Source organism: Oryzias melastigma, linkage group LG10 (genome assembly GCF_002922805.2).
Source record: "Oryzias melastigma strain HK-1 linkage group LG10, ASM292280v2, whole genome shotgun sequence".
In the NCBI taxonomy this organism is placed as follows: Eukaryota; Metazoa; Chordata; class Actinopteri; order Beloniformes; family Adrianichthyidae; genus Oryzias; species Oryzias melastigma.
Genome location: NC_050521.1, coordinates 8,283,487 through 8,307,444, shown reverse-complemented (window position 1 = coordinate 8,307,444; position 23,958 = coordinate 8,283,487). Strand labels below are relative to the sequence as shown.

The 23,958-nt window shown below is 39.0% G+C and overlaps 1 protein-coding gene across 2 annotated transcripts in view; it reads left to right on the top strand.

Moving 5' to 3' along the window:
- Positions 1 to 23,958, top strand: part of slit3 (slit homolog 3 (Drosophila)) — a 301,951-nt gene that overhangs the window by 212,873 nt on the left and 65,120 nt on the right. For both annotated transcript variants that reach the window (XM_024283656.2, XM_036214006.1), the window contains 7 exons: positions 2,461 to 2,624; positions 5,082 to 5,226; positions 10,204 to 10,275; positions 11,336 to 11,407; positions 13,446 to 13,517; positions 18,218 to 18,361; positions 20,338 to 20,501. In XM_024283656.2, the coding sequence (XP_024139424.1) occupies positions 2,461 to 2,624; positions 5,082 to 5,226; positions 10,204 to 10,275; positions 11,336 to 11,407; positions 13,446 to 13,517; positions 18,218 to 18,361; positions 20,338 to 20,501 (833 nt within the window). The remainder of the gene's footprint in view (positions 1 to 2,460; positions 2,625 to 5,081; positions 5,227 to 10,203; positions 10,276 to 11,335; positions 11,408 to 13,445; positions 13,518 to 18,217; positions 18,362 to 20,337; positions 20,502 to 23,958) is intronic.

The following is a 23,958-nucleotide window of genomic DNA, read 5'->3' as shown; positions in this document are numbered from 1 at the left end:
AGGGTGTAGCGAGTGCTTAAACAACCTGTAAGTAAGGGGGAGTGGGTGAGATGCAGACACGTCCTACGGATTTTTTTATTTTTTAGACCCCATTAAAACCTTCACACTGCATAAAGGGCCCCTTAGTACCGTCCGGTATGCAGAACCAAACATGGTACTGGATTTAGTACTGCAAACTGGCCCTCAGGACATAGCCGATACCAGTACCCAAATTGATACCCTATGTCATGGTTAGAAGAAAAGAGACTGATGGGTGATATGATGACAATAGTTTATTTGATGGAGAAACTGCTTGAAGTCCAGGAGGGAGAAGGGGTTCAGGTAGGTCGAAGGTGAAGGGGGTACAAGAGGGGGCGAGGTCAGAACAAGCTGAATGGTTCCAGGCCAACACAGACTAGAAACAGAAAGCAGAACGATGATTAGGATAAGTGCAACAGGTCAGGGACACAGACTCAGATGTGGGTTCAATACCACTTGGGAAAAGCTGGAGGAACCGGTCTTAAATGCTGGTGTGCCAGGATGCCCTGCCTCATTCTAGACACCTGTGGAGGAGAGCTAGGTATAGTAAGAACAAGAGAACCAAGGGGAAAACACCAAAAACAAACAGGAGAGGGCAGCAAAGGGGCAGGAACTCTCAAGACCTGACACCATTAACCGGACGCAGTATTGGGTGCGGTAACAGACCCGAACTGGTACCAGACGCAAACCAGGCCTGGACGTGAACTGGTACGGTGTGCTCTGCATCGTGGTACTGGACCTGTTCTGGATTGCAGCCCGGAGGTTAGGGACCCGTGATTCAATGGGAACAGCCAGCATGACAAAAAATGATGAGTTGGGGAAACCAAAAGAATATTAAAAAGTTACATGAAGGGGTCCTTAACCAAAGTCAATATGTGATGAGTTCGGAGTGAAAATGTGTTGGCTGTTCAAGTCAGAAGTACATAATCCTTTGGCACATTTGCAGCCTGACTGTTAAATATTAGCAAATTAGAACATTATAGCAGAGCATCTATAGATGTCCTGAGTGCTAAGGGATAATCAAATTCTAAATCAAATTTTTTGGCTGTTGACCTCTATGAATGGGGCTTTAGAAATGTTTTCTGTTGGCCATTGCCAAGTTTTTGATAAATTTAAATAAACTTGAAAATATAGCCAAAAACTGTCAGTGTGCTGCCCCCTACAGGTTGAACTGAAGCATTACAGTTGAATTTTGTTATTGGTCTAACCATGTATGTTTGAGAAGTCCCCCGTCATGATCTGCAGCTCCAGTAATGATAGCAGTCATGTTCCCAAGCCCCACCCCTCTGACTAGATTTTCATTATTCCAGCTGTGGGTGGAGTCAACCTCCAACTTCCCTGTTTGGTTACCCTTTAAGTATTACAAGCACACCCTTATGTGTAGCATTTGCATGCAGTTTGTAAGAAGCCAGTACCCGCACCTTACCAACCACTAGAGTGCAGCGTAAGGGTACTATACGACAGCAGTTTATACAATACAAATCCCAAATACTTCACGATACACACCAATGCACACTATACAACACACACGACAATGGTACATTCCATTTTCCTGACATTCTATAAGACACGCATGAGCTCCCCTTAAGACACTACGGAGCTATTACAACCTCCAAACCACCAGTACCTGTACAGGTCAACCCCCACATGAGTATATGTGACCTGGGCATTATGTGGTTTAGTTTCTCGTCTAATTTGAACCCTTGTGCTATCCTATGCAAGTTTACATTAAAAGTGGGGTCATCTGGACCCCACTCAAGGGTTTGTTTTGTCTTCACTGGTGTCCATGGCAGACATAAAATCTTGTCCACGTCTGTCGGGATAGGGATCACACATTAATGTAAGGGTTGGGCCATCTGAACCCCATAAGAAGACAAATAAACATGTTTTTTGTATTATTCATGTTTTTGAACTCTTGATCTGTGAATTTAAATTATTTCTAAATGCTTTATTTTATTTAAGTTTTTCTTTCAAGTGGATGCTAAATTAAGGTAATTTTGGGGCTGAGGTGGTTTGATCCACCAATGGGGTTAAATATATATTTTATATTATAATCTCTATCTACACACACTGTAAATATTGGCTTTGTAAAGTTTGTTGTGTTGTTCCGTATGTCCGGTCTCAGAGGGGAGTTTCTCCCTCACAGACCTTTGAAGGAACATCTCAAATATTACTATCTGTGTGTGTGTGACCCACCGTCTGTTTGTGCGGCTGTTTCATCCAGACACCAGCTTCAAGATTGATGCAAGCTGTGTGAAATATTGAACTTGCTATATTTCAGTGCAGACTCAGATGCGTTCACACTTCCAGCGCTAATATTGGCCGGGTTTATTTGAAATTCTACCCAGAGTGGACGTTTAGGATGAGATAGCCACGTTCGTGAACTCTGTGACTTCATGCCAGCTCTACTAAATTTGTCTCTCTGCCTCCATCTGTTCTCAGCCGCCTCCACTCCAACAACCTGCACTGTGACTGTCACCTGGCCTGGCTCTCCGATTGGCTCAGAGCCCGACGAGGCTTGGCTCCCTTCACCCAGTGCATGTCCCCTGCCCACATGAGGGGCCTGAATGTCCCAGATGTGCAGAAGAAGGATTTTGTCTGCAGTGGTAAGTAAACAGTGGCACATAATGCATTTAAATTAGCCTTGTCTCAAAAAATCACTATCCAAGCTGCAGTTAGTTAATGCTTTTTTACTTTGCAAGCTGTGCTCCATAGAAGTCTCAATGAATTAATTAGCAAAGGTCAGTTAACCCTGGCTGAACCCCTCCAGTCCCTCTCAACCTGGACACTGACATGGTGGATTTTGAAGCTAAATGGAGTCTTTTGCTGCATGAAAGGTGTCTGGCTCTCACGTCCTGGACCACAGCTGTCGGCAGCGGTCTTAGTTAAACTGTCCAGGACGCCACTGCCAGCTGCACGTCATTCCAACCAAGACCTGCAGCGGACGGGTGGAGAACTGTTTAATGTCTGTGTACTCACTGGTGCTGCAGAGCAGAACAAACACTATTGTTGGCAGCTGCAGAACAAGATTGAGGAGTCTAGTCTGACCAGAGTTAATCAGCTGAATGACACTGTGGGGAACACTTCAAAACCAACAGGACCAAGTTCAAGCTGGGAAAAACATGACAAGGATCAGCTTTGTTCCTGGCATAAACCTCTCTGAAAATGTGTGCATTAGGGGCAAATGCACCTGTCTTATGTCTTGTTTGTCTGTGTATTTTTATAGCACAAAACTGCACAAACTCCATTATTTATTTATTTAATCACATTCAATTTTCTTTCTCGTGTAGTTCTAAATGTTATTTTCTACATCATAAATAAGCTCTTAAGCAAACAGAATTTTTTGTCTGCTCCTGATTCACAATGCTTTGGATAAAGAAATACTCAGAAATGCAATTTTAAGCTTATTCTTTTTATAATTGACCTCCATCATCAGAAACATGCCACAAGAACATTTTAAAAACACAAATTTCATTGGACTGTGTCTTTAAAAAACGCTACAAACATGCTGATATGAGCAACACCCATGTTTATTGTTACTGATTGACTGATCTGGTCACTCCATTGACCGTTCACACACCACATCAAAATTTTAATGTATACCATGACAAATGATAGCATTAAAGCAGGGCTGTCAAACTCAAGGGGTCATGGGCCGGACAGGATAAACATTTACTCAACACTCTAAAACTACATTTTTAAAACTTTAGAAATGTAACTTTTTAGCATAATTATAAACTAGCTATATAACATTACCTGCAATAATGCTAGTGTAAATGCTATAAGCTAAAGTTGGCCGCTGAAGATGCAAGTGTTGATAGCTGAAGATGCTGAAATTGATAGCTAAGAATCCTTAAGCTAATAGCTGAAAGGGCTGAAGCTGATAGTTAGCTAAAATATTAGCAAAATGCCAAATTAGCCTAAAAAAGCTAAAAATAAAAAAAAAAAAAATAAAAAAACATTGGTTAGCCAAATCAGCTAGCATGTATCGGAAATATTAGCTAAACTCCAAAATAGCCTAAAAAAATCGTAGTAAATGACAACATAGTCGAAACGGCAAGCAGAATACCAATTTTTAAAAATTTAAAACTGTACATCTTTAACATATTTATGAATAATAAAAAGGCAGGAATAATAATCCAAAATATATCAACTTAAACCTTAAAAATGGTTCAATAGCATCAAGCCATTAATAACAATAACATAAAATGATCTAGAGGACCGGATAGAATTACCCAGAGGGCCGGATTTGGTCCTCAACTTTGACACATGTGCATTAAAACAATCAAGCAAAGCAGCAGAATGTAGAGTCATAGATTTGAGATGTGAAATGTATCTAATAACTTAACAAAGCGAACATCGAGAGACTGAATTGAGGATGATGTTCTCTCCTCTGACAGGTAGAAATGTACTTCAAGTGTAGTAAACTTCAACAATATGTATCCCCATTGGTCAACTTTGATTTTACAATTTTGAAAGAGTAAAGCTTTCAGGTGTTTGTAATTAGCTGAAAGTTCAGCAAGTGACAAATAGTGACAAACTATTCTTACATGAAATCCAGCGGAAGCATATGAGTTTAATGATTAAGTATTGATATACATAAAATCTATTTCCATATTGACAGCAATATACAAGGAGAAATATCGACAAGATTTTCAATTTCAATATTATCTTTAGTAATTCGCTTTATCAAAAACACATCAAACATCACATCGCATTTCCATGTTGTTGCCATTGTGTGATAGGAAACTGCAGCTAAAAACAGCTTTTGGTAGTAGTGTGTTTATTGTGTATCGGGTCATTAATAACAGAATATCACTGCATGCAGACCAGCTTTATGTACAAAGATTGCTTGAAAAGTTGATATTGGTGAGACAGGCGTTTTACTAGAAGAACTAATTATTCATAAAGAGTAAGTTGTCCGATTTTGACATTTTTAGTTGCATATGTCATTCTGTAATTTTAAAGCTGCTCATTGGTCAGTTTCTTCCATCAAGATTGATGCAAAGCATTATAACGTCCAAATGTGTGTTTTTTTTTGTTTGTTTTTTTTTTGTCTTCAGGTCCGGCACAGACAGAACCACGCACCTGTGCTGCCCAGGTATCCGTGTGTCCACCCACCTGCAGCTGCAACAACAACATAGTGGACTGTCGTCGAAAAGGCCTCACTGAGATCCCAGCCAACCTCCCAGAAGGCATCGTGGAGATGTAAGCTGCCTATTTATTAATGAGCCGCTAATTTTCACGAAAATGTGTTTTTGCCCAAGAAAGAATTATTTACAAAAGCACATTCATCTTTGCTTTCAGGTAGTATAAATTCTAAAATAAGTTATGATTGACAATACATCCATTTACTTCATTTTTTTTCCTTTCAAGATAAATTCTGGCAATTAGTTTTTAAATTTCAGCCTGTGAATTAGGTAAATGATTGATTTGATCCTGTTTTATTTGCATTTGTTGTTGTTGCTTTGGATATTTGGACATTTAGCAACATTTTTGATATGCTACTTAGTTTCTCATAATGTGTTAAAGTATCATCCACCACAGGTAAAAGCTGTTTAATTAGTGGAATTAATGGACTCCGAGCTAATACCAATGAGCTGCACAATTACTGGTGGATGTTTTGACAATAAGTCAAAGGATTTTATCATGAAATCAGACGGAACCTATTGTTTCTTGGATGTTTCTACAGATGTTTGGTTTTATGTTTCAGCCATACTCACTCCTCCGTTTTCACACATATTTAGGAACTCGCATAGGCGCGCACACACGAAACCCACCGAGGGACGTGTTTGATGTCCATATTGATCGCTGTCCCCTGCTTGTTTGTGTAGAGGACAGCTGGCTGATTGCTCTGTGACTAACGGAGCAATTCTTCTCCTCAGCTCCACACCGACACTACTGCACCTTCCCAGAATGCAAAAAGGCTCCTTACAAATGCCCACAACCACACAAACAACAAAATAATACTAATAATAAGTGTGCATGCGCCCAAAACTCATAGACTTATCACATTTTCTGAACTATACGCCCAAATTATTCAAAAAAATGCACCTTATAAATGAAATGAATTGATTCTGGCTGTGCTTACTTATGCTAAGATGATTTTGAAAGGTATACGGCATTCAGATGAAACGGCAGTCTGTTTTACTTTACTTTTTTTCCTTTGCTAGTTGCAAAAACGGTTGGGTGTTATTGTGAATATGCTAATTCAACTAACATGTAGCAGTGTCAGACTGTGTGTTACTAACAAGGTTGGGAGTTACTGCAGTCGCGATATAATTTGTTTTAGTGGCATCAGCCTGTTTTTGAGGTGTTACTAACAAGGTTAGGCGTTAGCATTTTCACACTAACATTTGTTTTACTGATTTATTTTTTATGTGTTATAAACAAGGATAGTAGAGCAAGTATCGTGAATATGCTAATGCTTCTAATGTAGCTAACGGATAGCGTGTTGCATACACGTAGAGTTAATGCAGTTATAAAAGTCTGATTGACTGACTCTTCTCTGACTCTTTTGTTCCGCTTAACCTGCGTCTTATATATGACACAAGTTTGGAGATAGACCTTTGATTGACGATACACTTTAGAATCTGGTGCACCCTGTATAGTGCAGAAAATACAGTAGCTATTTGAAAGACCAAATTCACACGTCACACAGAGCAAAGTGTGTGCATTCATAAGAGCACATGCCAGTACAGTAGCTTTGGGTCCATTAAGATGAATGTTGCTGCTGCAGCCAAAAACAATTGAGAATAATAGAATGATGTATAGTCAGTCGGTTAAAGGACACAAAGCCATCTCTCTGAATTCTGGCAGCAGAGATCACTGCCAGATATGAGACGCAAATCATCCGTTTTTTATTGGATTCTTTAAGTTTTGAAATAATTGTATGTACATTGGAGGTACATTGAAGCTTTGGACGTTTGTTTTTGTTGTCATTTAATAACGTCTTCACCGGATCGACTTTTTAAATGGCTTTTTGAGTACGATCTCTTAAATGCATCCTTTAACATTGAGCCTCTAAGTGTCTTTGCTTCACCCTTGTTTAACCGTCCCCTGAGATCATTTGTAATGTGTTGTCTGCGCAGATTGTATTTTTCAGTATCCATGCAGCTTTGATTTATTTTGACCCTCTGGTTGAAATGGGGTGTTGTTGGCTGCCAGGGCAGTAAGCCAAGACACATGAGCAGAACTGGGTCGTCTTCAGAACCGCACATCCTAGCTTTTTATGAAAAATCTGGATCAATGTTTTGACCAAACATGTTGCGTGTATTTCCATGGAATGCGATCAGAATGTGTCTTTGATTCGACAGACAGACAGATAGATGGAAAGAGAGATGCACGGAGGAGAAGGATGAAGAGTGGGTGGGGACTGCAGAGAAAGATGAGAGGAAGAAGAGGAGGAGGAGGATTACTTTCCATTCATCAATCTGACAGCTGACCCTGTGGCTGGCATTGGGACCCAACCATATCCTCCTCTTCACCTCTGATTTTTCTTCTCATCTCCTCCGTTGTTCACACTCTTCCACCACTTTAATTTCTCCTTTATCATCCTCCTTCCCTCTCCAGTTAGCATCTCTCCCCTCCCCTTCTGCCTTTTATTTTTTCTCCCCCTTTCCGTCTTTCCATTCTGACTTTTACAGCGTGCTCATTTACCCCTTTTACTTCCCTCTTGGCCATTTTCCACCTTACTTCTCTTTATCGCTGCTTTTAAAATCAAGGGGACTTAAAGAACTTAAAACCTTATATTGTCAAAGTCTTTCTTTAGGCCTTCAGGATAAAATGAACTCCAATGGTTTCACCTAAAAGTGGGCTTTGTTCCTAGTTGTGATGATGGAGCAGTCTTTTGTCCAACAAAAATTCAAGATTTGATTAGTTCGCTTTGAAACATAGCCTTAAGAAAGCGTTGGATTCGAACATCCAGCTATGTTTGCGGAGGAATGTTTGGGGTGTTTAGTTCATAAATTTAATTTTTGAAAATATATCAATTGCTAGGGTCAAAAGTGCATTTAAGTGGCTTAAATTATGCACTTTTAAGTTCATTATTCCAAGATTTGGTAGTTAAATTGTTCCACCATTTATTGGAAGTAATGCAGACTTTGATAAGAAATTCATTTCAACTTGAAACATGTTCAACTGTTCTTATAGCGGTACCGGTTCCTGCATGAGTCTGAAGCTACATTCATACTGGAAATGTGACGTGCATTCAAGAACCCACTAAACTTTCAGCACATTGTGTTCACACTGGGGAAGCATGGAGAAGTGTCTTTGAGTTTTTCTTTTTCTACTAGCAGAAGTCCACCAAATTGGAAGAAGCTTGGTGTAAAATGGGGAACCAATGCAAATCTCCTAAATCTTGCTCCAGACGTTTTCTTTCACAGCTCTATTCGAATATATGAAAGACTTGTCATAGACTTCCATAATTATTAATATCTAAGTCCTAAAATCAACCTGGTTTAACCTTTAACCTTTGTTCTATGGCAACCTTTCTGTACATAGAGCCCAAAAACAGACTTAAAAACTTGCATACTGACACACGAATGTGAGAATTTTGAACGTGGTACATAAACGTGTGTTTACTTAGACTTTTCATTGGAAGTGAGTGCTTGAATGTGAACGCAACATCAGTCACACGTAATGATTTAGCAAAATTATTTTTTCTTCTCCAGTCACAGATTTGTTTCAAGTTTCTCAAACCTGTTCTTTAACTGTTGCAATAATTTTCTATAAACTGAGATAAATATATTATTACAGATGAAATCTGACATTACATACTCCTGTATTGTCAGATTATGGTGTTAATATTATAACTTAATAGAAATATGATTCACGTGAAATCAATAGTATAGTTTGATCATAGGGTGTAGTATAACTCTATGCTGTTGAGCTTGTAGCCATTGTGAACAAGTAAAAATCTGAACAACTGTGTTTTACTGGAGTGTCCTTGGGCAAGACACTGAACCCTACATTGCTCCTAGTCGTCTGGTTAGACCAGGGGTGTCAAACTCATAGCCTGCAGGGCCTCCTGCTGGTTTTCCAGATTTCCTGTTTCATCTACTACCCGGATCAGGTATGTTTAGCCAATACGGGGCTTCAATAGTAGGTTAGTTAGAAAACATGTAGGACACTGGCCCTCGAGGCCTGGAGCTTCACATACCTGGGTTAGCGTCTTGTATGGCAGCTCTGCCACCATCTACGTGTGGATGGAAAGTGCTGTCAGCTGTCATGGAGTGTTGCAGCGTTATGCAACACTTTATATTAGTAATGTGTGACATATCATTGCAAAGCCAATATGAAAAACCGCTTCAGAATCAGCAGATTCTCGTCGATTACGCAAACGAACAAGGAGTTACAGTATGTGTTGTTTATGTGTCACCATTGACATCTCCGGTGTTATAGTATACCCTAGTTACCATTTATTTTTAAGTGAAGGACAACCTGTGGTTGAGTTCCACTTGTTTGTGCAGCAGAAAAATTGATAGTTTTGGGTTTTCTTGAACAAAGTCCAGATGAGAAAATATTTAAACCTTTAAAAGAATGTTTGTAAAAATGTTTTTGGTTCATTAGTACAGCTTATGAAACGGCCTATTGTTGGTCTTACAGTCTGTTGTGGCTCCAGTGAAACAGATTATGAGCTGTTCTTTTGTTCTGCTGTCACTATAAGATATCCAGCTTCGTTTATCACAAAGGGGATTTTTTTTTTGTATTCAAGTTTTGTTAGACTGAAGATATTTTTATGAAATATATATTACAGAGGAACTCAAGAATTTTTAATGTTGTTCAACAACAGATTTTGTGGTCGGAAGTCAAAGTGTAGTTTCAAATTCTTGGAACACAGAGTCACTGACTTACATGTGTTGCTCATGTACATGCAGGACTGTAGTTCATCAAATGACGGGGGTCATTATAGCTCACTGGGGAACTTCCTCAAAATCGTAAAACGTCAGTCACTATTTTAGAGTGTGTCCGTTTTAGAAAGATTTTCCTGAAACCTGCAGGAGTTTAGATAGATACTAATCAGAAAAACTCTGCTTGAACCTATCGTGGAGTCTTCATAACCTTGATTGGAGCACAAATGAATTGTATGCATGACTAACGTGCATTCTACTGTTTTCTTTACAGTTGCCAATCATATGTTAAAAACTTTTCAGTAATGTCTTTTTCTCTTTGTGTTTGTTCCAGACGCTTGGAGCAGAACCTGATAAAAAGCATCCCCGCAGGAGCGTTTTCCCCCTACAAGAAGCTTAAGAGAATGTAAGTCCCTGCAGATGTAATAGCGTGCACATGTGTATGTATGTTCAAAAAGGATGTAACAATTCTTCCTAAATCAGTAAATGATTCAAACTCGTCAACATGTTCATCACTGCAGAAATTTGCCTGTACCTAATTAAAAAAAAATGCAGAGCAGATGACATTTCCTCATGCAGGATAACTGTGAGTGTGCGCACCTGTGAGTGTGGGCATGCCTGAGTGTGTTGCACCTATGAGTTTATTGAAATTGTGTCTTTAAAACTGTGAATCGAATTGAATCGTGGCTTGACTGAATCATTACATCACTAGTATTCAAGTGGAGAATCGATGAGCCACACATCCAGTGAGTGACACTAGGCTTCTAAAAGTGGAGAAAAGATAGAAAAGGGCATAAAAAGCAGCACTTTGTTGGATATTTATGCCTGACAAAGCAGCAGGATAAAGTGGTAGTAAAGTTCAGTGTTAACCAGGCATCATTTAACGAATGGAAGACTGGTGATAAATCAGTAAGTGCAGCTGAAGGACCCTGGAAGGTTGAGTGTCACAGCCGTACACAACGCTTCCCAAACTGAAGCCAGTGTTCGGATAGAAAGACATCCGTGTGCTGAAACCGTCATGGAGCAGCGTTCACACGTCCTGACGTTAAGTGGAAAAAAAATGACTTTCTGAGAAAATGTTTGACTTGCAGATTGGAGTAAAAGCCGTGAAGCCTTTCACTCATCTGCACCTGGAGAAGGTTTTTGTTAACAGCAGCTTTTAATAATGTATCACACAACAGTAGAAGTGAATGACACAAACTGCACTTAACATGCAGCTTTTTCCTCTCCTTTCTGGCTCTGCCTCTCCGTGTCATTTCCGTTGTGTTCAGCTGTCCATCACTCTGTGAATCTCTCCTTCATTTGCACACGGGCTCTGCCCCCCCCTATGCGTTCGCTTCTCTTTGTCCCCTCGCCTTGACCTCAACTGATGTATTCTCCAATGATCGTTTGTCAGACCGCTCTCGGACATCCGCGCAGAACGAACCCAATTACTCTGAATCACAGTGTGCTCCTTCTCTCCCCAGCGACTTGAGCAAGAACCAGATCTCTGACATCGCTGCAGATGCTTTCAGTGGACTCCGCTCACTCACCTCACTGTAAGTGTGACACAGGCATGTAAACAAACTGATTTCCAGCAATTGTGTTTCCAGACGTTTAGCAAATAAAAGTGAATTTGCAGGCGGTGTTGACAGATGAAGCTGGAAATGCGGTGGGCTGTGTGTTTGTCTGTGTTATGTGCATCTGTGAGCGGGATACAAACATGCAGGACAGGTTAATTTGAATCTATTTGGAGCCTGAAAATGAGACAGACATACAAGTGGGGAAACGTGACGTGCATGACATGCCAAGTATTCTTTCTGAAAGCTAGCAGCGTTCCAATGAACAAAGTATCAACAGGTGATGCAATTCTTGTGTGCTTTTTCGTTTTTTACATCAAATGAACCTTTGAGGGGAAACTCACTTTATAATCATTCTATTTTGATCTGTTCTTATAATATATATTTAGTTTAAAAACAGTTTGATTAGAAAAATTGAATTAACAAAGGAAATCATGTTTCTCACACATGACAGTATGATTTTGTGCTATCCATTGTTATTTTTCATCAATTCTATTTTTCATTTAGCATGAAAATGCACTTTTTGGCCTTTTTTCATTGATTTTGACATCTAAATATTCAGTTTTATTGTCAAGTTAGATTCATAAAAATCTGCAAAAATAATGTTTATTCTTTCATGACATACTCTCCTAAACAAGATCTTAAGACTAGCTAAGAAAATGCAATAATTTCCATTTATCACAGCTGGATCTTAACAAGGTTATAAATCAGGGGGTTCACAGTCCAGACCTCGAGAGCCAGTGTCCTACATGTTCAAAATAACCTGCTGTTGAAGCTCCTTATTGGCCAAACTCACCTGATGCAGGTAATCAACAGCAGATGAGACAGACCCTATGACCTCCGCTTCAAAAACTGACATTTTGGGTGGCGTTGTTTTTGACGTGCTCACTGTTCCTATTAAATCAGAGCTCCACAACCTTCGAGCTGCAAACCGGTGGCCCGCCACTCTTTCACCGCATGGCGAATTTGCAGCCTGTCAAATGTGATCCTGACCGGCCCTTCAGCCGCCGTGTCTGAGTTACCGGGGCTTTGATCTCACTCGGGGGGTGTGTCTGGACCTTTTTTTTGTCTCAACGAAAATAAGAAAAACATCACAGTTCAGGAGAGCTGAGCAGGCTGCCCCCGCTCCCCGCAGCACCTGTCTGTCTGCAGGCATGTTGAGTGAGCGAGCTCCACTGAAGTCCAGATTTTGGTAAAACCGCGTAAATCACAATGGTTCCTATTTGATATTTCAGTGTCCAACCCTAACTAGGAAATGTTCTTTTTACTGTCAGGGTCACTGCCTCCTCTCTAGCTCCGCCCCTGGTTGAGCTGCATAAGCAAGACCTCTTACAATGAGGTTGGACGCAGTAAAACAGTAGAATTTCATGTTTTTGAAGGGGGTCACGGAGCAAAAAAGAAAAGTGGAAAACTTAAAAAAAAAGTCACCTGCACTGAGTCGGATGATCTATCTAAAGGGCTGTCCACCAAGACATGGGACGATCCTCGACCCAAATTAAGACCAGCACTGGTTCAGGGTTTTTGGGCTATGTTCCCAAACATTTGATCACCTGATGAACAGCCTGTTTCTTTCTAATTAAACATGTTTAGTTTTATTTTTTTTTTTTTTACAGTTTACTTAGAACCTTGTTAAAATGATGCAAATTCATGCAATTTCTTAACGGGTCTTGAAATTTTGATCAAAAGTAGTTGTGTTAAAACTATTTTCATGAACATGCAAACATGTAAAGTAAAACTGTAAAGAATTATAACTCTGAAGCTGAGAATTTCCTTCATATGTCCACAAACATTGTTTTCCAGATTGCAGTTATGTTTGATTATAATATAATTTAAAGATATCCACTACATTTACATTTCTTTGCAAAAAAACAAAATATTCACATGATTCATAATTCTGATTAAAAAAAAAGTACAATCGATGTGTTCCTTTAAGCTTCCACACAGTCAGATCTTAACATCCAGGCTTTTTGTAAATTGTATAACTTAAATGGTTTTGCGCTGTTTCTGTCTTTTGCAGGGTTCTGTATGGAAATAAGATTGCTGAGCTGCCCAAGGGATTGTTTGATGGACTGGTATCCCTGCAGCTTCTGTGAGTAACGTCCGCCTCGTCTTCTTGATGCATACGCCTTTATGTATTTGCATAGGATCCTTCCAGCATGCAGCAGAATGAATTTCTCCACAGTGGTTTTATGCCAGGAAGATGCAGACAGTTTCTACCAGTTATTGGAAATAGCAATGAATAAAAGATGAAATAAAACAAGATTGTTTTGTGCCTTAAATCATGGAAGGTAATTTGTGACTTTTTCCCCGACAGCATTTTAGGCTTTGTCAAAAAATGCTCCCTTAAATTATTAAAACAAATTTGTATCAAATTGTGCATAATAACTGCATTATGGTTAAATTCATTAGCGAAAATCAATACGTTTGTAAAGTCTAAGTTTTTAAAGACCCATTCTGATCAACTAAAATTATGTGTTTTTTAAATTATGATTATTATATTCATATATACATAATTTTAAAAACATAAAAGATTAAAAATAAACAATAATAATTAAAACAATAAAAGTATAATAATAATAATACATAAATTAAGCTGCAATTTATTAGAAATTTACCTCTAAGTTGTGGGCGGGACTGTTGGCACAGAGTAAGCCCACCCCCACTTTTCATCCCCCATCAGTTGACACTCTCTCCTGCTGGCTTACAGCCCCTCACAACCCCAATCTAACATTACAGGTGCAACAAAAATGGTGAACAATATTGGAGCTATTCACTTCTATGGTTTAGATTCCAGCTCAGACGAGGAAAACAAAGACATTCATGGATCTATTTGTCTATAAATAGATCCATCAACTGAGCGGAGCAGGAAGCTTGTGGCTCGCCCTGTATATTTTCTACGTCACAAATTCAATCTTATTCAAACTACGTTTTTTTTTTCTCCTAAATGTCAACAATTTGAATGAAGAAATACTAAGAAATGCAATTTGAATTTGAATTTTCTTCATACATATCCTCCATCATCAGAAAAAATGACACAAGAATATGTTAAAAAAAACACTATATTTACCAGAGTGAGTCTTTAAAGTTCTTGTGTGGAGGTTCTTCATTGTCCCTTAAGAAACAAACATTGGTAGACATTTTGAATAGTCTGCATGCAAATATTTTTAATACATTTTTTTGTAATGTTATTTATTGTCTTGGGCCCAAAAAGTTTCATCTTTAGACCCCAAACTCTGCTTAGATCAGACTGTGGTTTGATGTAATTATTTATATGGTGGTTTACTATGACCACAGTCATAAAAGTCACCATACACTAAAATCATTTGTTTTTACTCATAGAAAAAAAGAAGAAATGACTGGCATTCAATGAAGGAAATCTGAGTATTTTGTAACTCTTTCTAGAAAGTTGTGAATCACTTAAATAAACAAGATTTCAAATATAAGTCGAATAATAAAATAAAACAACTGATGAGAGCGAGAGCGAATAAAAAACTTTCTCCTGCAGAGCAGTCTCGTGTCAAAAGCCTGGCCATAAAAATAGGTTTAAAGAAGTTTTTTTTTTTTTTTGAAGATTTATTGATCCTAACTGTCAAAGCTTAAAATTTGATGTAAATCCCTCCCAGCATTAGCATTGAACTATTGTCTTATTTCACTTCACATTCACTTCCTGAAAAACTCAATTTTCAGGAAACTGTTCAGTAAGATGGTACAAGACGATATTATCTCTTCTATTTTATCTGTAATCTTCTCGCACATCAACAGTTGTATTCAATTTAATGTTTTCCAAAATTGAACTACTTTAAAAAGTGATTGGTGTCATCTCTTTTGTTGCTCAAAACAATTGATTGGATGAAATAACTGAAAGAGTGAGATGGAAGCGTCGCCCAGAGAGTCCAGGTCTTGGTCTAGGAATGATCATGTGTTGTAAAACGGGGCTGGAAAGAGAAGAGTTTGGAAATTTTGGTTAGATTATTGCTCCTGCAGTCTGAATTGTAAAAATGAAGGCAAGAAAAAAATACGTCTAAATTTGAGTTGATCAATAAAATGTAGAACACTTGATTTCCTGCATCGGCCGTCCATGAAAAAGTAATTCTCAAGAATTCTCAACCTGAAAGATTTTGTGATACAGACTGTTCTGTACATAGCGCTTCAACTCTAAGACGGATTGCAGAAGGAGAATCAGAGTCAGATAGCAGCTTGGACTGGTTCTGCAGTGAAAATTTCCAGCGCTGCTGCTGTGCGAGCGGCGCATGTGGCTTATGGTCCTTGCAAATGCCGCAGCCCACTGCAGAAGTGGCCGACGTTCAGGGTTTTTCTGTCATAAAGTGAAGCGAAGCAAAGAGAACGAGGATGAGTGGATTTAACCCACAAACACCTTTTTTTACAGGCTTGCAGGATCATTTGGATGCATGGTGCATAGATAGAGACAGGAAGGGCTGGTGGAAGGGGACGAGGAAGTATGGATGATAGAAAGACGGAGAGCTCAGCCACATACTGTTAGTGTCAGACGGACCACAAAGAGTGAAAGAAAGCAGAAAGAGTGATCACGTCAAAGTGTGCATGACATAACGTCATTCTGGAGAATCATTTCCCTCAACTAATGATGCAGCTGCAAGCAATAAAAGCACTTCTTTTTATTCATACATGCATACTTGCTCCTTAAATAGGAGCATTTTTTACTTTGCTCATTCAACAAATAAATAATCGTCTGCTTAATATTTACATCTTGCCACATCATTGGTTCGTTCTAAAACGGCGCTGGCGGCGTTCATTCAACAGGCAAAAAAAAAGTGACTTAATGTTTTGCCTCTGAGGAAAATCTCTCATTTTCAGACATTAGTCAGGCCCCCAAGAATGAATGGATTCTCTTACATTATGCTGTAATTCTAAATTAAACCTTAATAGGCAAAGATGGGTCTATTTCTTTGCATAACTGCTGATCTGCCGCGTTTTCTGTGCTGCTTTGTTTTACTGGTGCAGTGTCAAGTAATTAGTTCCCCCTGTGAGCTGCCTAATGAGGCGTGGAGGTGTCGCAGAGCAGCATGTGTGTACGTGCATCACCTGAGAGCGTGTGCCAATGCAAGCGCTCCTCTAGACAATTAGACGGAGCGAGCGCCGGCGTACTCACCTGTAACACACGCACAAGAAAGAAGGAGGTTTCTGACAGACATGGCAACACGAAATGCAGCAACAGACAAGGAGGATGTAAAGCAGAGTGGGGGAAAACCTGGAAGCACATTAGCTAATGAGGTTTAGAAGGACAAAAGGGGGAAAGGTGGAAGAAAAAACCTTCCCTGTCATTTCCTTAATCTCTTTATTGTGTGAATGCTTACTCAGCATTCACACAATTCTCCTCCTTCTTTCTGTATGTTTTTTTGGCACGTAAAAACTCAATCACACTTTCAGCAATTTCTGCAATCTTTGCGCCAAAACGTTCAGCTTGAAAAAGACATTAATACTTGCTTTTTTTGGTTTTCATAAACAATAAAGTTGTTGAAATATTGAGCAAAATATGGCTATACAAAATGAATGAGAAAGTCTTCAAATTTCAACTTTTTAAATAGATTAGCAACATGAATTAAATATATTCATAGGTCATGTTTTTATCTTTTATGGTAATGAAAAAAATGGAGTTTAGTTTCTATTTTAGCAGCAGACTAACTTTTTTTACCTATTTAGTTTACTGAGGAATTTTAGGCAATTTTGGAGTTTAGCTAGTTTTTAAGCAATATGCTAGCTTTTTTTTTGGTAAATTCGGATGTACTTAGTTTTTTCTATGCTAACATTTTTGGCTAATTTGTTATCTATTTGGGGTTTTGAAGCTAATTTAGAGTTAGCTTCTATTTTAGCAACAGGCTAACATTTTTGACTAATTTAGTTTCTGTTTTGTTTTTTTTGTTGAAATTTTACGCTATTTTGGAGTTTAGCTGGTATTTAAGCAGTGAGCTAGCTTTTTTGGGCTAATTTGTTTTTTTTTTATTTTAGGTTATTTTTGGATCGTAGCTGGTATTTAAGCAATGAGCTTGATTTTTTTTGGCTAGTTTGGCATCTGCTAAGGTTTTTTTGGGCTAATTTGGAGTTTAGCTCATGGTTAAACAACAACCTAAATATTTTTGTAAATTTGGCTTATATTAGGGCATTTTAAACTATTTTACCACAAAAGTCAACCTCAGTGCTATTTTATAGATAACTGTGAAATTTCCAATCTTTTGAGCATTTTATCATTTTGCAAATAGCTTTTGCATTTTCAGCAAATCCTTTCTGCAATTAAAGTAAATTCCGTCACCATTTTCAGCAAAAAGCATTCACACTAGTGTTATCGCAGGTAATGCAACTTTTCTAGTCATATTTCTCATTTCCTTTTTTTTCCATACCTGCATTTTCTCTGTCAGCCTTCTTCACTTAAATGTAAATCGCCGTCACTCTAAATGAAATCTTTCACTTGTTCCCTCACTGTCCCGCTCCATTATTTCTGTCCTTTCCATTTGTCTGTAGCTCCCCTATCCGTCCCTGTCACCATCAGTCTCAGCCATCAAAACCAGATATGACGCAAGCAGAGTAAGATGTCTCCCTCCAGCCCTGGAAAAGATAAAAAAAAGGAATAAAACTGTAATTTTCTGATTTGTGTGTCACAAAAAATATATATATATTCATTGGTACAGGGGAGGGAGGGAGGGGCTTTAGTGGAGCTGAAATCCATCTATTTCTATTTCACGAATTTGTGCTTACATTTTTATTTTCTTGCGTCCAGAAAGCTGAATTACAGATGTGAACTCCTCTTTCTTTCAGATTGCTGAATGCCAACAAAATAAACTGCTTGAGGGTGAACACCTTCCAGGACCTGCAAAACCTCAGCCTGCTGTCGTTGTACGACAACAAGCTGCAAACCATCAGCAAAGGCCTCTTCACCCCCCTGCGCTCCATCAAAACTCTGTAAGAGCAATATTGGTGTCAGCATTGTGTCATAAACTCAGATTAATTGGCAGCTGACCTCTTGGATGCCTCCCTGGTGAAGTATTCAAGGCGAGTTCAGAAGGGGAGAGACCGTAAGACAGAAACAAATTACTTTGAAGTGACTTTGCTGCTTTTTCTCTGTGACCTGATGGAGCTGGAGGAAACGGCTTCAGGTCAACTCAACTGAACAGGAAGTGACAGACTGTTAATTATATAATCCATCTCCAAAAAGGCAGCAGCAGCCAGTTTTGATCATTCCTGCCTATTTTAATTGCCAAATAAGTTTTGATCATAACTAGGGATGTCCTGATCTGATCTGCAAACTATTTATTTATTTATTTTTTTTTAATGAAACATCAGTTAATTCTCAAGCTCCTTTTTCTTTTTTATTCGAGGCTAAAATGAAAGTGTTTTGCCAATAACTGCTAGCTCTGCAGAGAAAGTGGGTGTGTGTTAGGCTGGGTGCGGCACTAGGAGCACAGACTCTTTTCGGGAAGGGGCTGTTCTCCCACGTTCATCCGCATGATTGTGAGGACCCACTTTTTGTGGATTAGGAGGGGCTGGTGCTCAGAGAGCAGGGTTTTAGAGGAATGCTCAGAGATGTGAGAGTGGCTCAAAATACCGCTTTAGGGGGCGGTTTCATGAGGATTTAATATTACATTACTCTTTAAAGCTCAAAAAAGTTGATTTTGCATGATATGGGTCCTTTAACTAAAAAAGACCAACAAAGGCTTTTCATTAGAAAAAATATGGTGTTTTTGTCGTTTTTTTGGTTGAGAATGGCTCTCTCCTTGCTGCCAACAGAGAGATGGCAGTGAGGCGGCAGCCAAGGGGCCGTCTACAAAGTGAAAGCTCTGGGAAATAGTGAATACAAAAAAAACCCAGAAATCCATAATGTCTCAAAACAACCAAAACTGATCAATTGTTTTATTGGTATGATCTAGTCATGAAAACTCATTATTATATGTATTCTTCAGCAATACTTTTGGAAAAAGGTCAATATTAATTTCCAAGAATTGTAAATGGAGATATGAATCAAATATGATCAAAAATGTCCAGGAAATCCTAAACCTAGAAGTCACTGAACTTTCTCCTATGATTATTAATACCTAATGTATTTTTACAATTTTCGTTGATGGTTGCACTACTTTAATTGGATTCTTCAAACTTCTTCACAAAGTGCATTTTCAAGTGTTAAATCATAAAACAAGATGAATAATAATTGGAGAAAATCTGGATCTGTTTATTAAATGTTCCCATTTTTTAAATGTCTACTGTAAAAGTAACGGATCCGGACTCGGGATCAGCAGGTTTCCAAAATCAGACCTCTTGAAATGAGAGCGTGGCAAAAATAAACCTGATTGGGACATTTCTAGTCATGGTTATTCTTTTTAAATCTTATCATGTGAAGTTGTAAATCATTTAACCCTTTAATGCTGGAGCTGTCACCAGTGACATCTGCATAACACGCTCTTTGACATGCTGTAAATCTTTGACCGTTCACGCGATCAACGAAAGATTCGGAAAGTTCTTACAAGCCGCTTTACACAATATCAACTTTGTGTTTGTAAAGTGTTGCATAGCTGTTTAAAGTTGTTTTTTCAACTTCAGAATCTGCTGGAATTACGTTAATTTTGTCAGTAGTTGAAGGAATGTGAAGACTGAATCTAAAGCTCTGGTGTTAAAGGGTCAACAAGAGAGACTTTTTTGTGTGTAACTGTCTTCTTTTAGAGCAATTAAGGTCAGCTGATGCTGCTGAAATCTGTTAAAATTCTTTAGATTTTCAAAAGTTTTGTCTCACTATAATTCACCAAAAACAGGACAGCAAATCAAACACCATTTTTAAATCAAGCTTGAGTTTTCTTGATTTGCCACTGGAAGAGAAAGAATATCCAAAGACTGCTTCTTGGCTTCATCAGGTCTTTTCTTTCTCCTCACTTCTTTCCCTTTCACAGTCATCTGGCCCAGAATCCCTTTATGTGTGACTGCCACCTGAAGTGGCTGGCAGACTACCTATTTGACAACCCAATTGAGACCAGCGGAGCGCGCTGCAGCCACCCCAGGAGGCTGGCTAACAAGAGAATCAGCCAGGTCAAAGGAAAGAAGTTCAGGTGCACAGGTAAGTAATAGCTTCACTCAGGCACTAAGGTACAAACCAGCCTGTCAAACAGTCAGTCTACTCCTGTTTTATTCACACAACACATCTAAAGATTGGTTTGAGCTTGTTTAAAGAGTGTAAATTATAATTCAAGTCAACCTCAAGACTTTCTTTGACGGTATACGAGAACTGGACTGAGTGATTAATCCCCCCTGGCATCTGCTGGTTCCAAGAAGCCAAAATAAACAGTTGTTACTCAGTCATTCTATTGATCTGGAACCTTTTTTTAACATTTCAGTTGTGCAAGTTATTCAGTTTATAAACGGACCAATCAGATGCCTCAATAAAAGCATGTGGTCTCACCTTGAATGTTACAAATGTTTTGTTGACAGATTCTCTTGAATTTGAATGTTGGAAAAGTTCAATTTATGAGAGAACATCACACCCCGTCTGTCCAGTTCTCATATACAGTCAATATATGCAACAAGAGTCTGACTAAACCTGAAGAGGATTGTATTATTGATACCAAAAGTGACTTCTAAATAGTTTTCCTCCAAGCTCATAAAATCCGAGCATGTCAACTGTTATATGTTAGGAGCACAAGTCAGACGGATTCAATACTTTGTTTATGGTAAATAAAACCCTAACTTGATTTGTGTTTACTGGAGCACAGAAACATTCACTAATTGGTAATTACTGACATTTCCTTTGGTCCAAACCATGAGTGTCAGTAATTACAGTACAGGCCGCGTCAGTTCTCTGAGGCAGCACAATCGCTGCCTCAGCAGGGCCACACACACACAATCACTCCCAGAATGCAAAAGAGCATTTGGTTAATATTTTTATGCTTTTTTATTTTTATTTTTTCTGTAGTTGGGAAGATTATTTAAAAAGAAAAAGGACATAAAAAATAAATTTTGCTTGAAGTGATTTCTAATTTGTCTGTTTTATGGTTTAGTAAATCCTTGGCGTTGGAAAAAAAGGTTTATCAGTTTTACAGAAACTTACCAAAGTCAGCAGGAGCTCGACCATTTAAAAAGAAAAAGACACCTCCGAAAGGATAGCTAAATTAGAGATGTTCCTAAAGCTGTTCACAACTTTGCTTTAGCCCCGCCCCCATCCCTTCTCCGCAGTCCTCTGCCTCTCCCTGCACCTCTCTTCCTCTTTGGACCTTGATGGACACTGTGTTGCTATTTGTGGGCGGTTCTCTGGCCTTTCCTGTGTGGATCTGCAGCTGTCTTGTTGCCTTGCCTGTTCTGTTTGGACCTACCCTCCTGACTGACTGGTGCGGCTCTCTGTTGCCCCGCCTTCCTCCTGTGTGGACCAGCATTCTGATTGGTTCGTGCAGCTGTCTCTTGTGCTTGATCTAACCATGTGGCCCCGCCTGTTGTGACTTCACATGGTTCCGTCAAGCGCCAGGGACCGCGCCGCACACACCTTCCTGCCTCTCCCAGCCAATCTCACGCCTTGGAGCAAAAAATGAAGTCAAAGCTTTCTGTTTGCGGTTTGCCTGCACATGATGGAGTCAAACAATTTGATTAAAAAGAGAATTATCGATAAATATTAACAGTATGAGCCCTTTATTGTTTCTATAAAGATGTTTTCTCTAAAACGTAGCTCTATATAACGAAAAAAAAAGACATTTCCATGGTTTTACATTGTGTTTGCCACCTCACAGTCTTATTCTTATTTGCCGTTTAGCTCTCTTCCTTTGCTCAAAGCCACAGACGATCAGCAGAACAGATGTGATTTCCACTCGGGTGCATGTGTAGATTGTTGCCTCATGCAAATGCACAAAGCAAACAGCAAAAATTGTGGTTTTCACGGTGTGCGAAAACAACCAGAGCCTGCACAAGTCACACCAGGAAGCTTATGTTTGCATCAAGATCGTTACTGCTAACATCAATCTAAAGTTAAACCGATGCTCTGACTTTTACTTGCCATTTTTTTGTCCAACAGTTATGATAGAAATTTGTGTTAGCATGCTTTCTGCTTAACACTCCTGATCCAATGGAAAACTAAATCACAAAAAAAGTTGACAAAAATGTCCTTCATTGTTCTGTGCTTGTTCTTTACCTGCCTTCTCTTCTTTCTAAGCTTTTTGTTTGTTTTTTTTCTCTTAAACTTTGCAAGCTTTACGTCTTAGTCACAATTGCCCCCGTGGGTGGATGCAGGCTGTCTGGGAGTGAAAAATGGATGAGACATGCATGTGCTCCCCACAAAATATCAAGATTGTAGACCGTTTGGTGAACCAAAACAGCAAAAATGTTCATGCACATTTTTTTATGGCCATGCTGGCAGATAGTGCTTGGCGAACATGTAACCCTTGTGCTAATTTAGGCATGTTTACATTAAAAGTGGGGTCATCTTTTTTCTTCAATGATTTTTTTATCTTCACTGGTGTCCGTGGCAGACATAAGATCCTGTCCACCTTTGTCATGGATGGATCACTCATAAATATAAGGGTCGGGTCATGTGGACCCCAAGGACAGCACATGGGTTAAAGAGCATGTGATACTATGTTTACATTGGGTTTGTTTATCCCATTGTGTTCACACTGCTCTGTTGCTACCTGATACAAGTGCTACTTGCAGTTGGTGCAAAATGTCGTAGCGATACAAATCTTACTCTAGGATTTTCTTATATGAAAGACTGGCCAAATCCAAATTCTTCCCCTGCCTGTAGAGGTTTTCCCTACCCCTATATTTAGCCCTCCAAACAAAGAGTTATGAAAAAGTAGCGTCTTCAAATTTGGATGTTACTAACCCTTAATGACGTCATGAATAGTCGTTGGTCATCTACGTAAGTGTGTAACTCAGAAATTTCATAACAACATTGGTTCTAAAACTTAAAACATGTCATTCTAAAACAAAAAGTCATTACTTACATACACATGTAAACTTCTGTGCTTCAGTGCACATGCATGAGGAAATATGTGTCTAATCCATGGCGAGTGCAACACAAATTACCCTCGTGGTTGAGGGATACAAAAAAGAGTTTTGGATATCACTAAAGCGCCAATGTCCCTACAAATGGAGGGGTAGGGAGAAGCTGTAGGGTTATTCGGATCTGGCCTTGATGTCATAGAATTCAATCCAACTGTAATTATTAATTTCTCCTCTATCATACTTTGTCAAACCCTTTGGTGAATTAAAAAGAAACACCACCCAAACATCGCTACAAAATTTGAGGTCAAACTTCATCCTTGTTTAACTTTCATTACGCATTAGAATCCTAAAACCGACTTAACCCTTGTGCTATCTCATGGGGTGAACCTTACATTGGCATGTTATCCCTCTCATGACAAAAGGGGATAAAAGGGGGGCAGAATTTCATACCTGCCACGGACACTAGTGAAGACAAAAAAAATTATTGAGAAAAAAAAAAGTTCAACGTGGTGTTTTATGGGATCCAGATGACCTCAGTCCCAACGTCAACATACCTAGGATAGCACAAAGGTTAAAAACCTGTGTAGTGA